The 13,834-nt window shown below is 52.5% G+C and overlaps 1 protein-coding gene across 1 annotated transcript in view; it reads right to left on the bottom strand.

The window, feature by feature from the left end:
- Cacna1i (calcium voltage-gated channel subunit alpha1 I) overlaps positions 1-13,834 on the bottom strand; it is a 97,133-nt gene that overhangs the window by 13,857 nt on the left and 69,442 nt on the right. Inside the window, exons 11-28 of the mRNA XM_052160663.1 lie at positions 12,983-13,168; positions 12,593-12,710; positions 12,286-12,441; positions 11,722-11,815; positions 10,894-11,096; positions 9,947-10,420; positions 9,562-9,662; positions 8,938-9,061; positions 8,564-8,632; positions 7,912-8,096; positions 7,309-7,435; positions 6,982-7,107; positions 6,419-6,508; positions 4,923-5,115; positions 4,106-4,257; positions 2,827-2,936; positions 2,138-2,271; positions 1,037-1,107 (exon numbers count right to left, since the gene is read on the bottom strand). Coding sequence (XP_052016623.1) covers positions 1,037-1,107; positions 2,138-2,271; positions 2,827-2,936; positions 4,106-4,257; positions 4,923-5,115; positions 6,419-6,508; positions 6,982-7,107; positions 7,309-7,435; positions 7,912-8,096; positions 8,564-8,632; positions 8,938-9,061; positions 9,562-9,662; positions 9,947-10,420; positions 10,894-11,096; positions 11,722-11,815; positions 12,286-12,441; positions 12,593-12,710; positions 12,983-13,168 — 2,713 coding nt within the window. The remainder of the gene's footprint in view (positions 1-1,036; positions 1,108-2,137; positions 2,272-2,826; positions 2,937-4,105; positions 4,258-4,922; positions 5,116-6,418; positions 6,509-6,981; positions 7,108-7,308; positions 7,436-7,911; positions 8,097-8,563; positions 8,633-8,937; positions 9,062-9,561; positions 9,663-9,946; positions 10,421-10,893; positions 11,097-11,721; positions 11,816-12,285; positions 12,442-12,592; positions 12,711-12,982; positions 13,169-13,834) is intronic.

Below are 13,834 nucleotides of genomic sequence, written 5' to 3'. Positions count from 1 at the left end.
CCTTCTTTGGCTTCTGGGTTCCACTTCTTGCTAACTGTTCTTGATAACTGACAAATGTCTACAAGCTGTGCTTTTGTGCATTAAAAAAACAAAAACAAGCAAACAAACAAAAAATACCAAGAGCCATAAGACTCGGGGCTGCATGATTTGGGCACGTTCCCCATGCAATCACTGGCCAACAATAAAGACTTGAAGAGAGTCTGTGTGTTGGTCTCTGATGGCCTTACATAGCACCGCTGGAAAGCTCACACCAAACTCAAGAATGGAACTTACTGGTGTCCTCAGGGGAGGTTCCCAAGAGACTCTACTCTCCCTCCCTCTTCCCTGGATGCTCTATGTATGCCTTTGATTTTTATGGAACATAAAGTTCCCTAAATGAACCACAATGAATGTGAATGTGTGCAAGGGTCAGCTCATCAGCACAGCACTCAGACATGGCTGTGTGGAGTGGGGGTGGGGCACTAAGATTGCCCAAGTATTAGAAGGATGAAAACTACCCACCTTGTGAGCCAGACCCCAGCTCGCCTTCCACTGACCAGGTACACAGCCCTACCTAAGAAGTATCCTCCTATTCAGACTGGGGCTTGCACTTTCCCTCCTGGAAGGCTGTATGGAAACCTCACCATCCATCACATGACAACTGACCATCAAGCCACTTTTCCAGGTCCAGCTCAAAAGTCACCTTCCCTCAACTCCCAGGGAATAGCCTGTACCTCCTCCCTCCATAAAGCATAACACAGGCCTCTTCCTGCAGGACCCTGAAGTGTTTATCTCCCCAACAGCCTGGAGGCTCCCCAAAGAACTGTATGTGTCCTCAGAGTATTCATAGGGCTGGACATAGAGTGAATACTGGTGACCATGTTTTGAGTTCTCAAAGACAAGCAGGAGAGGTTCAAACAGCTTCCCAGGGAAGATACTGTCCTGGGTTTTGGCATGTCTGGGATAAGGGAAATTGAAGCTTACATCCTCCCGGGTCCAGCCCCACGCAATGAACTCTACCTTTTAAGGCAGGGCTCTGGAAGGGTGTGGCTCTTACCTGGGGCAGAGCCTGTACCACTGTGTCCAGCAGGGCCCGCATTCCTGTGGCCATCTTCAACAGCTTCAACACTGTGGGTGACATTCAGCCCCAGCCATCAGTCCAGGCTACGGATGTACACATGAGTGTGTACATGCATGTGTATATACTCAGGGAAGAGAGGGAACACAGAGTCCCCTCTTGGGTACTACATAAGAACATGGCTACAGGGTCTGGAGGGATAGCCCAGTAGTTAAGGGCACTAGCTATTCTTCCAGAGGTCCTGAGTTCAATCCCAGCACCCGTATGGCGGCTCACGACTGTCTATAACCATAGTCTTATGACATCTAATGCCCTCTTTGGCTGTGTAGAGCACATGCAGACAAAATACCCATTTATATGAAATACATTAATAAATATTTTTTAAAAGAATATGGCTACAGCTGCAGAGTGAGGGCATGTGCACAAAACAGAATGCAGAGAGACTTCAGAGGAGTTCAAAACCACAGAGCATGTACAGTGGAGCGAGGGAAGCAAAGATGGCCAACACGAGGCTCCACATCCCCTCCCACCCCCTCGGGTTAAAGAGGACTCTGGTGTCACCCGCAGAGTGTCTGTCTGCACAGCTCTCCCTCCTTAGAACACAGAAGCAACAGGCAGGAGCGGGGCAGAGGAGCAAGAAGCACCCCACCATCGCTGTGGCAGTAAGATTTTGAAAGAGTAGGAAAATCTGGGGATGAGAGAAGGGCTTCTGGGGAGGAAAGGAAGACTGTCAGACATGTTGAGGACTGTGTCCCTGCTACAGTGCTAAAGAAAGGCCAGGTAGCACACGGAGCCAGAACTGGGTCCCTATGCCACATCCTGAGACTGGACCACACAGGTTATGTTGCTTATGAGGAAGCAGAGGTAGGTCTACACGGCATGGGGATGGGCAGGAGGCTGTGCACACACGGGGTGACACGTGGTCTTCTTCTGAATCCTGCTCTGCCCTACGCAGCAGGGTCCCTCTTGCTCACAGGTCCCACGTCTCCCACCCACCCCACTCCCACATGCTCTCCCGCAGGCGATGGGACGTCCCCTTTCCACTCCTGCTTGTCTCTACCCGGCCTGTCTCCTACTTACCCCGGGCGATGCGTAGAACACGCATGATACGGATGATGGTGGGGTTGATGGGCAGGGCTGCATTGATCTCGATCTCCTCCAGCGTAATGCCCATGACAGACAGTAGCACAATAGCCAGGTCCAGCTGGTTCCATCTGTACAGCAGGGCAGTTGAAGCGGGAATGGGGGGTGGGGGAAGCACAGTGGCTCAGACACACCTGAGTGGAAAGCAGACTCCCTGGAAGGCTTCACACTCCTCTGGGGCCCACTAGAATGTGCAAATACACTTCCTTCTACCCACCCTCTGGTGTCAATGAGTCTGGCCCCTTTTTTCCTTTCTACAGAAAGCTGCCAAGGCTGAAGAAATGTCTCTGGCCTCCTGTAGAAGAGAAGACGTGGACTCTGACTTAGAATCCCCACTCAATCCCTTTGAGTAGCATTTGGCCAATCTGTCAAGCTCTCTAAGCCTCAGTTGCTTCCTCTGAAAAGTTAGCATGAGACAGACTGTGCTCTGTCTTGAGGTTAAAGAGGACCCACAGGAGATGGGCTAAGACAATCTGAATCCATTCACTGAGACTTAATCACTTCCTGCCCAGGAATCTAGTCAACAGCTAGGACACCTTGACTATCAGTATCCAGATGTTACTAGCTCCTTCAGGCTGCTTCAAAGATCAAGACTTCTTCCCAACCTTGCTGACCGAGCCACTCACCTGTCCTTGAAGAAACGCCTCAGGCCAAATGCTACCAGCTTCAGCACAGCCTCCAACACAAAGACAGTGGTGAACATGTAGTTGCAGTACTTGAGGGCTGTCTCTAGGGACTACGGGGGCAAAGAGAGGCATGGTCCAGTACTATTATCTGTCCCCAGAACCTTTCTACAACCAGAGACTCTGCCTTTTAAGGGGAGAGTTTGGTCCATTTACATTTAGTATAATGCTTTGCTACTTTTATTTATTTATATTCCTTTTCATTTTTATGTTTCCATGTGTAATAGTCATTTCACATTGTTATTTCCTTATTTGTGCTAGCCTGACCCAGTTGCTTCTCTTTGGAAACAGAATGACCATATTTCATAAATTTGAATACTATTTAACTCTTGCTCCTTATCCAGTTCGTGACATAGGAAAGCACTTGACCTTTCTGACACTTAGTTTCTTCGACTAAAATTTTTATAAAACAATCCCTCCTGCCTATCAGAAAGCTGCTGTGATAATTAAATGAGGAATTCTGGGCACCAGACAAATAATTGGTGCTTGTAAACTGTAATGATCCCATTTCTTCACATTAATTTGGAAATTCTATAATTACTGTTCACTCTTCCACGGTTCCCTTTCTTTTCACTTCATAATCGTCTTCTCTGTCCACTGAAATAAGATGCTAATTCCTCACCTGGAGGCTTGACGCCACCCTTCCTGTCAACTCTGCCAAGTAGAGTCTTTTAGAACGCACCTGCCCCTCACACCCTCCTGCTGCATGCTATCTGGTGTCTACCCTAAGGATGTTTGCCATGGGCCCACCCCCAGAAATTCGTCCCCTAGACTCAAGATACTCAGTGGGCAGTGGAGGCCCCAATAAACTTTGAACACAAATCTAAGCTCCAATTCTGGCTTATGCTTATTGTCTGAGGAACAACGTCTTCATCTAGAAAACCTGACCAAGGTTCTCCCAACATCGACTTTACAATGAGGATTAATGCATGCATCATGCCCTGTAGTGTCCACATTAGCACACCACAGCCACTGCCACTCATGCTGCAGGCTGCTCACAAATGTCACCTCCGTCACATTCCTGACAAGAGCCACTCTTTTCTTTCAAGCTTCTAACTTACCAGCTGCCCTGCACCTCTTCCCCACAAGGGCCTGGCGTAAGCCATCATAGAGGGACTTCGTGGATGCTGGCTCTCTAGTCAACCCTGAACCTGAGGTGGGATCCTGCTAAAGCTGGTTCTCCCCACGGGGCCTTAGACTAGACTGTGGCCCCAAGACTCACTGTAGGCTGGTTGTAGTGCTCCAGGGACATGGTGACCACGTTGAGGCAGATGATGAAGGTGATGAAGAGGTCCAGGTAGTGGCTGGTGCACATGGAGTGAATGAGCAGCCTGGTGGGACAGTAGGTGGCATAGTAGGGCAGCCTCTGAGCCTCTGTAGGGAACATGGGAGAGTGGCACAGGCCATACAGGATTGATTGGACCAAGCAAATAGAAGAGCACAAACAAGAGAGAGGCCACGGGTAAGGAGGAATCAAGAGAGGACCATGCTGGCCCTCACCAGGTCCTGGATGAGAGTTCCCCTCCCAGGGCTAGGGCACTGTGAAGGAAACCCTGAGCTATTGGTGGTAGGACGCAGGATGTTAGGACACACATTATTCTCAAACATCCCCTAAAGAGGCCCATGACAAAGGTCTGATGGGCCAAGACAGGGGTCCTAAGGTTGACCATCCAGGGGTGGATGACTGACCCCCAAACTGCAAACAACTTTCACAAGGAAGAACATGAGACCCACGTGTGTTTAAAAGTTCCCACTTATTGGTGCCCACTGGAAAGACTGCCTTTGTCTCTGCCTGCACCAAAGCACTTGGGCTTTACCCAGGGTGGCCAGTGGTATCATTACTGATGGGCTCAGGTCACCTAGACAAGTAGATGCTGAGGAAAGGGGCTGGGCCCTGGGCAACGGATGGATTATATCTTTTGCTCTCTTCCAGTTCCAAAGACCCAGTGGGCCTGGATCAGACCCACCCCAGGGCACCGCCCAGGAGGCACAGCGGTGGGTAGAGACCCTGCCCGCCCCAGCATCCACCATCTGCTCACTACGGCGCTTCTTTTCCAGGCGCCGTAGCCGTTTCTCCTCGCGCCGTCGCGCCTCCTCAGCCTCCTGGTGCTGCCGGCACTTGTGGAAGTTCTCCACGACCACGCCCACGAACATGTTGAGCACGAAGAAGCTGACGATGAGCAGGAAGGAGATGAAGTAGAGCAGCATCCAGGGGTTGTGGTTCGTCACCGGCTGCAGGGGAGGCAGAATGAGGGCTGAGGAGGCTGGTCTATACAGTAAGGTCACAGGAATTTGATCTCACCAAGCCTCAGTGTAATGGAGTTAGGACAGCCTGCCTCTGAAGCCTAAGGTGGAAACGACACAGCAAATGGGAACTGTCTAGCCTGGGCCTGACATTGTGAAGAGGTCAGCATTACTTCCCTGCCCTCTCCTTTCCTGCTTCTGTGATTGCCTCCTGGACATATTGGTCTGCTGTCTTTTCAGTGACTTTACCCTCTTATTCACCCATACAAGTGTCCATTGATTCACTGTCTATCCAATCCATCTGTCATTCACCATCTACCTAACCCATCTATCACCCATCCATCCATCCATCCATCCATCCACCTACTCACCCATCCATCCATCTATTCATCTACCCACTCACATATTCACCCATCCATCCATCCATCCACCTACTCACCCATCCATTCATCTATCCATTTATTCATCTACCCACTCACATATTCACCCATCCGCCCATCCATCTACCTACTCACCCATCCATCCATCCATTCATCTACCCACTCACCCATCCATCCACTATTCATTCACCCACTATCTAACTTATTTATATCTACCCATCAGTCCACCCACTCATCCATTTATCTAGCCACCCATACATCTCTCCATCCACAAACCCTATCATCTATCTACCCACCCACCCACTCATCTGTCTATCTATCCATCCATCCATCTATCATCTATTCATCCATCAATATATCCATTCACCCACTCATGGACTCATCTATGCACCTGTCTGTCTATCTATCTATCTATCTATCTATCTATCTATCTATCTACCTATCTATCTATCTTTCTACCCACACCCATACCTATCTATCCACCCATTGACCCACCCACCTGTCCATCTATTCATACATCTATCTATCTACACAGCCTTCCATCTACTCAACCTGCCACCCATCCACCCACCCATCTGCTTATCCATATACCCATACTCTATCTACCCATCTACCATCCACTCGGCATGTTCATCCACACTCCCATTTATTCTTGTTTATTCATCCAGAAACAAAGCAGTAAACAAAGTGACCAGGAGGCAGCCGAGCTCAGAATAGTGGGTGGAGGTCCAATCCTAGTCATGGGGGACAGGCAAACAAGGACTAGAGAAACACATACAAGAATATCCATCACCCCTGACCCTCCTCAGCTCCCCATTAGCTCTAGGTTGGTTCTAGGAAACCAAGAACCAGAGGTGACTTACAGGCCCCTCCCCACCATCTTCATCTGCTGTGACCCCAGTCATGCCCACCTGCTGGTCCACAGCAACAGCATCCAATCCATTATACATGATGTTCACCCAGCCATCCTTGGAGGCCAAGACAAAGAGGGACATCAAAGCCTGGAGACAAGGGAAAAGGGTTGGGGTTGGAGATGTGGGCTTGTCAGCCCTCCATTGTTCTGCCTCTAGGAGACCAGGACAAAGAGGTGTTCCTGAGCAGTAGAGCTGATGAGGCCTCTCTGAGGACCTACTGTGTGCCTGTTGTGAACCCAGACTAGTCACTAGCTCAGCTTACCTACGGGGCTGTCATATTCACACTTGACAGAGGAAGAAACTAAGACTTAAAGAGAACACCTCTATCCAAAAAAAAGTGGAGTATGCCCATTGCTGTCCCTTGGGTGGGAAATCAGAACCGTGTTTGTGAAGTACCTGTTAACTTTCATGTGCTGGCAGACTCTGTACCCAGGGTCCCAGCCTTACTTCTCCTGTGAGCAGAGCTCCACCCATATCCACTTATACCATATCCGCAGGATGGTAAATGTCCATCCTGACAGAGCCAGGTTTGTGACCCTTGTGACCCTAGAAGGGCTCACCTGGCCCAGGTTATCAAAGTTGTATTTGTGATGCACCCAGCGGTAGTTGGCGGCCACACAGTCAGATCGGTTGGTGATGTTTCGGGTGTCCACTCCCAGACAGTGATAGAACTTGCCTTTGAAAAGCTGTGAGAAGGGGGGCACAATCAGAGGAAGAAAGCTCCAGGGACTGACCCACACGACCTGACCCCTGACCCCAGGTTGGGTCTGCCTTTCTCACTTGGCTCTGCCAAGACCACCCCAGGTCCGTGCACTCAGGTGGGTTGCGGTAGGCATAAATAGGCTGCACTCAGCTTCTTGTCACCCCGCAGAGTGGGCACCCCTCACCTGCACCCCCAGGATGCCGAAGATGATGAAGAAGGCGCAGCAGATGAGGACAATGTTCCCAATGGGCTTGAGGGAGGAGATGAGTGTCTCTACCACCAGCTTCAGCCCAGGGGCCCGGCTGATGACCCTGCAGGCAGGCAAGGAAGGCCAGGGTACCATGAGCCACAGCTGACAGAGATAGCCCCAACTCAGCCCCACGATCACCAGGCCTGGGGGAGGGAATGGGGTTGGGGTGGTTCCAACAGGAAATGAAGATGCAGTAGCCAGATTAGCTAGGACAGGGCTAAGCACCAATCTCTACCTAGATCAATACACAGAAGAGCACTTGCTTGATCCCTCAACCTATTCCCACAGAGTGCACCCCACACCCAAGAGATGGCAGTGAGCTACCCCAGAACACAGAGGAGGCAATGCAGTGGAGGCAATTTTAGCCTTTGCCCTAGGCCCTTTGGCTCCTCCTCCCTGCAAGGCATGCTGGGTACAATGCTCTCGAGAGCCTGCATGGTCAAGCCAGAGTGAAAACCCCACTTGGGTGATATCCCTATTCAGTGCGGCAACACCCGTCTCCCACTCCATCACCACGCATTGAGGCGTGGTCCATACCTCAAAGGACGTAAGGTACGCAGGAGCCGCAGGACCCGAAGGACCCCCAGAATCTTGGCTCCCCCCGCAGAGGCCACGGATACCACGATATCAATGATGGACACAAAGACCAGGAAACCATCCAGGACGTTCCAGCTGCTACGCAAGTACGCCTGCTCACCGAAGTACAGGCCCAGAGAAACCACCTGGGGGTGGGGTTAGGGTCAAGCCTTGGGAGGGGCGTGGGGCCAGAAGGCTCCCCCCAGGGACAGGACAAAGGGAGGTAAGGAGGTGATGGATGATGGCTCATGATGGTTCTTCTGAGGGCTGGTGACAGGCAGGAAGGAACAGGGGCTGGGCCCAGGGAACTCTGCAAGCTACAGTCTCATAGCACGACCATGAGACACCTCAACCCAGAGCCACCCACACTGGGAAGCACCCCAGGGAAATGTTTCTACCCGAATGCGCATTTCTAGTTGGGCCTGGTGATTGGAGAAGAGGGAGTCACTCGTCCCCTCTAGTCCTAGAAGCTCAACCTGGGGTCTAGATCCCAGTTAGGAGAGGACCTCTGGGACCTAGGGAATATTCCTGAGGGCCAGGCCAGCAGAGAAGGTGAGGCCTAGGCTGGGGGCTCCATCAGGGGTGTGGGGAGTAGGAAAGAGCCCAGAACAACCTTCAGTGTCATCTCGCCCACGAAGATGGCTGTGAAGATGTAGTTAGACACTGTGAGGAAGATGCGCTCCTGAAAGAGAAACCATGAGTCCAAGCCTTCCACAACTGTGTGTGTGCTTTGTCAGACTCTGCTTCAGCCAGGGGCAGGCACTATGGACGCCATTTCTCAGATCTCGTGGCCTTCCCTTCCCACTGGCAAGCTCTGCGCGCTCTCCCCCCACCCCCCTTCTCTATGTCTGTCTGTGTGTGTGTATGTGTGTGTGTGTGTGTGTGTGTGTGCATGCTAAGTGTCTGGCTTGGCTGAGCTCTCCCTGGGCTCCCCCACCATTGTTAGTATCTGGCTCTCTGCCCAGCCCCGGGGCCGCAGCCACTCACGGTGCTACCAGCTTCAATCTGGGGCCTCTCCAAAGCGATGGTGATACAGTTGAGGAAGATGAAGGCCAAGACCACGTAGTCAAAAAGCTTGTGAGCAATAATAGTCTGACACAGGATCCGGAACCTGAGTGGAGGTCAATGAAGCCCCAGGAGGGTCGGTTGGCCTCCCACTCTGACCAGAAGGAGGGCAGGATCACGGTACACACTCAGGGACCAGAATGGCTCAAAGGTAGGGATCCCCTCTCCCTTCCTATAGCCGCTCACCATCTGCCTAAGGTGCCCACCTGGAGCCTCCTCCCCAACCATACACCTAGGTAATGAGGTCAGCCATCTGCCTTCAACACTAACACCAAAGCGTGCTCCTGGAAGCCTTCTGATGGAAAAGATTCCATCTGAGATTTCAGGCTGCCTGTGGGTCTCTCCAGCCTTGTTCCCAGCCCTGGACTAGCTTAAAAACAAGAAATGCTTGGGGAAGCCCCAGACGGATATCTAGACACATTTCTTCCCTTGGAGACCCTCCTCTCTCTGTCATATGGAGGTGTTCTGCCAAGCTTGGTAGAGAACTCTTTTCTCACAGACATATCCTCCTCCTCTGTCCCTCACTCCCAGACAACCACTACTTACTTGTTCTCGGGGGAGAAGAGGTAGACCGACCAGTCCTCTCGGACTTCGCACCAGTCAGGCTTGTACACATCAATCATCTTGCGGACGCGGAAACACAGGGTCTGGCAAGGCAAGAAACTGGGTCCTGGGGTTGGTGCTGCGCAGAGCGGCCCATCTCTTCCCACTCTGCCAGCCAACAAACTGTGGGTGCTGGATGAACTCTGCCCTCTCTCCCAGCCCCCATCAAGGAAGGATTGGTAGCAGAATAAGTCAGATGTAGACAGTTCTGGCCCCACCCTTAGCCCCACCCACCACGCCTGGCCCACCCTTGGACTTGCCTCTTTCAGCCCTATAGACTACTTTTACCAGAGCGGTTTCTCAGGTACCCCAGGCAGGCCCTACTCACGTAGTCGATCTCCTCCTCGTCCTCCCCACGGTCTCGGCGGTCGTCCATCTTGGTGAAGACATCCTTGGCTATGTTGGGCATTCTGCCATTACAGTCCTCATGCCCAGGGGCCTGGCCTGCTGCCCTCCAAGCAGCCCGAGAGTGGGTACCCACCACGGGCACCAGCTCTGCCAGGTCCACAGAATCCCTGGTATCGAGGGACAGAGTCCGGCGGTGGTGGCGGTGACGGTGCGCCAGGTGGGGTCCATGGTGCGCGTGGTGTGTGTGCGGGGCATGCAGGGGTGCGGCACGAGGTGGCACCTCCTCCCGGGCGCCTTCACAGGCTCTGACACAGCTACCACCACGCTCTCCGGAGAGCAGGGACTCATGCTCTGCTGAGGGTGGCTTGTGTTTCAGGCTGTTCCAGCTGGAGCGGCGGCTGGCCCAGGTCCCACTGCGGCCCCAGGGCCCGTAGTAGGAGCTCCGGGAGCTGGACTGCGGAAAGACCCGGTCTTGGATCAGGAGCCACCCACACCATAATCTAGCACCAAGACCCAGACATCTGGGACACCACAGTAGAGTGAGCCCATGTATGGCTCAAACTAAAGCCCTTCTTCTCTTGAGAAAACACACATAGCAAATAAGACTCAGCTTTACAGGTAAGGAAACTGAGGCTTGGGGATAGGGGATAATATGATCACTTTTACACAGCTCAGACCCAGATTAACGCTCTAGTTGGCCCACCCTCAAGGTCTATACACTGTTGTCAAGATGAAATCCCAGGTCTCTCCACCAGACCCCACTCTTGAATTCTAGGTACACAGACCTGGAATCCTAGAGCACCCAGGACTGTCATTAACACAGACCTGGTTCAGACCAGATAGTGTGGTACCCTCACCAGGGCACCTGGTGCCACAGTCCTTCAGTACCCCCCAACCTCAGCATCCAGCATCCATCACAGGACTCACCAAGGATCGCTGATCATAGCTCATCCTGCCCAGGGACATGACACTGCTTTTCCGGGAGTCTAGGGCCACCAGTACTGGGTCTGGCTGCAGTGAGAGGCGGGGGGCAGTACCCATGGCACCAGCAGGACCCAGATGCCCACCCAGAGGGAGGCTGGGGTCCAGGTGTCCATTGGGGGTCATGGGTATCGGGCAGAGCTTGAGATCTGGAGGTGTGAGATGAAGACAGCAGGTAGACAGACAGACAGACAGACAGACCGAAGAGCAGAAGAAGCCAGGAAACAATCAGAAGTGGTTGTATACAGATGGAGAACTTTGCTGGTGAGATGTCTTCCACCAGGAAATCCTGGAGCTACCATATGTGCCTTCTTCCTTCCTGCCTGTAAGGCTGTTACTTCCCTTCTCATGAACCCTTCCCTTCCGTTCTGAGGCCAGCCTAGACCTCCACCATGCTGGAGCACCTCACCCCCTTGCTCACAGGCAGGGGCTGTCCTCTTAGGTTACCATGACTTGGTTGGAAAAGACTACCTAGTTGTATCAGACATGACCTGAGCCCAGGCAACATCCAAAGGCACTGGGACTGTAACTCAGAGCCCCACGTAGAAAGGGAAGTGTGGGGGGAAGAGTCTAGGAGAACCCAGGAAGTCCATGATTGTCTGTTTCTGAGACCAAGTATCTCTTTCAAATACAATTGTTTAAAAAAAAAAAAAAAAGACAAGTAGCAGTCCCTGGGCCCCTGGGCTTAGGCTTCATAGGGAAGCCATTGTGCCCTATGTCCATCTGGGAATCTACAGGGTTCCTGACCCTGAGCGGAAGTACAGGTATGATTACCTCTACTGTCGTCCAGGCCCTCTGGGAGCTTGTCAAACTCCTCCAAGTTGGATGAGCTCTGGTCCTCGTCAGAGTAGGAGCGATTGGCATCACCCTGGGAGATCAGTTCACATTAGAACGGTCGGCAGGTCGCTCTGCCTTTCCTAACCCACCCTTGAGATTTTTCTATGGACCTCCCCACCCTCCTTTTATGGGTGGGAAAACTAGATTAGGACAGGGACACGAGCGGCTAAGGACGACTTTGGCCACAAGACCCAGTCTCTCAGATTTCCAACACTCCTCAAAGCCCAACAGTACAGAGGAAGAAGCAGGCTCTAGAAACCCAGATCTTGGAGGCTTTAGAATCTGAGGTAGAGAAAAGGCTCCTGGGGTAGGGTGGGAGGGTGGGGGGTGTGGGTGGAGGATGGGGGGGGGTCCTCCATTTGCATGCTACCTGGAACCGGAAGCTCATGCCTCGTGGGCAGCTCTACTTTGGGGGACTACTACCTGCAGAAGCTTCCAGCTATACTATCCCCCTGCCAGCCTCCGTCTCCCGCCCAGTGACTAGCCCAGGGTTATAGTTACCTCAGCCTGGAAGCCCTCTACCAGGATAGCAACCAGGAGATTGAAGAGAACATAGTTGCCAAAGGTCATGAGGGCAACAAAATAGAGGGAGGCCCATGGGGTGGTGGAGGCCATGCCATTGTACAGGACAACGTTCCAGTCCTCCTGGGTGAGGATCTGATGAGAAGGACACAGTTGAGGCCTACTCCAGGCCCAGGCCTAGCCCTCCCAAGCACAGCCCTCCCATCAGCCTCAGCCTCAGCCCCTCCCAGGTCTGCTATCCAGACGTTTTACCCCTGAAATCCACGAGCTTTCCACTGCCACTTACCTGGAACACTGTGACGATGGCCCACAGTAAGGAATCGAAGTTCTTCCTGTCAGGGACTGTGTCTCCTGTGTCTGTTCGGAGGCTGAATTTGCAGCCAAAGATATGCATCCCGAGGATGCTAGGAAAAGGGAGGAGCTGGCTCAGCGGACGCCTCATACTCTCTGCAACTCCCAAGATCACCCAGTACCAGGGTAGAGGGAAATCTCAAATTGGTGTTAATAGAGGGGAATGCCAAGGCTCGGAGGACAAACTTTCCCGGAGCCGCCATTGGGTTGGATGTTAGTGCTGGGATTCACAGCCAGATCCTGGCAACTTTGTCCCTAGAATCTCCCACCAGCCACTGTGTCCCAGGCTCACACCCGGAGCCCGCAGCAGATGGGTGGGGCTCACCTGAAGATGAAGATGAAGAGCATGAGCAGCATGCAGAAGGTGGCCACATTGTCCATGGTCTTCATGAGCACCACGAGCTGGCGCCGCAGCGCCGGCATGAAGCGCACCAGCTTCAGCACCCGCAGCAGCCGGAAGGTGCGCAGCACGGACAGGCCGCCGTCAGCCTGCCCCACGATTTCCCAGATGCTGCAGCCAGTATTGGGGAGGCAGAAAGGGTCAGTGGGAGGCCAAGGGGACCGGAAGACGGAAGAAGCAGAATGGGTAAGGAGAACGGAAACAGCTTACGTCATCCATCCATCTAACAAATGGCGCTGGGTGCAATTTCACAGCAGCCCCTAAAACAGGGTTTCTCAGTCATGAGCCAATGGATCCGGCATTAAGAAGCCCATGCCTAGAGCTAGCGAGATGACTCAGCAGGTAGAGAGCTTGCCCCCAAGCCTGACGACCTGAGTTCAATCCTCTGAATCCACGATAGGAGAAGTGACTCCTGCAAAATTATCCTCTGGCCTGCGCGCGCGCGCGCGCACACACACACACACACACATACACACACACACACACACACACACATACACACGTGCATGTAGGAGTAAAGGAGAAAGAGGCGGCAGCAGTTTGTCCAGTCTTGCAAGTCTGAATGTCACTAACCTCTTTTCGAGGTCGCACGCTTCTTTTGATTATGAATGTAAACAACAAACCAGGGAATCAGCCATAACCATGACTTCATGGGCAATCAAAATAGCTGATAGCTTTGCGTTGCATAGCTATTTCTGTGTTTCCAGCCCCCGTTTGCAACTCTGGTGGCCTCAGACTCACTGCTACCTCTATTGAGCACATTTATGCAGAAGCATA

The sequence above is a fragment of the Apodemus sylvaticus genome, chromosome 17, assembly GCF_947179515.1.
Source record: "Apodemus sylvaticus chromosome 17, mApoSyl1.1, whole genome shotgun sequence".
NCBI lineage: Eukaryota > Metazoa > Chordata > Mammalia > Rodentia > Muridae > Apodemus > Apodemus sylvaticus.
This window is presented reverse-complemented; position numbering and strand designations above follow the sequence as displayed.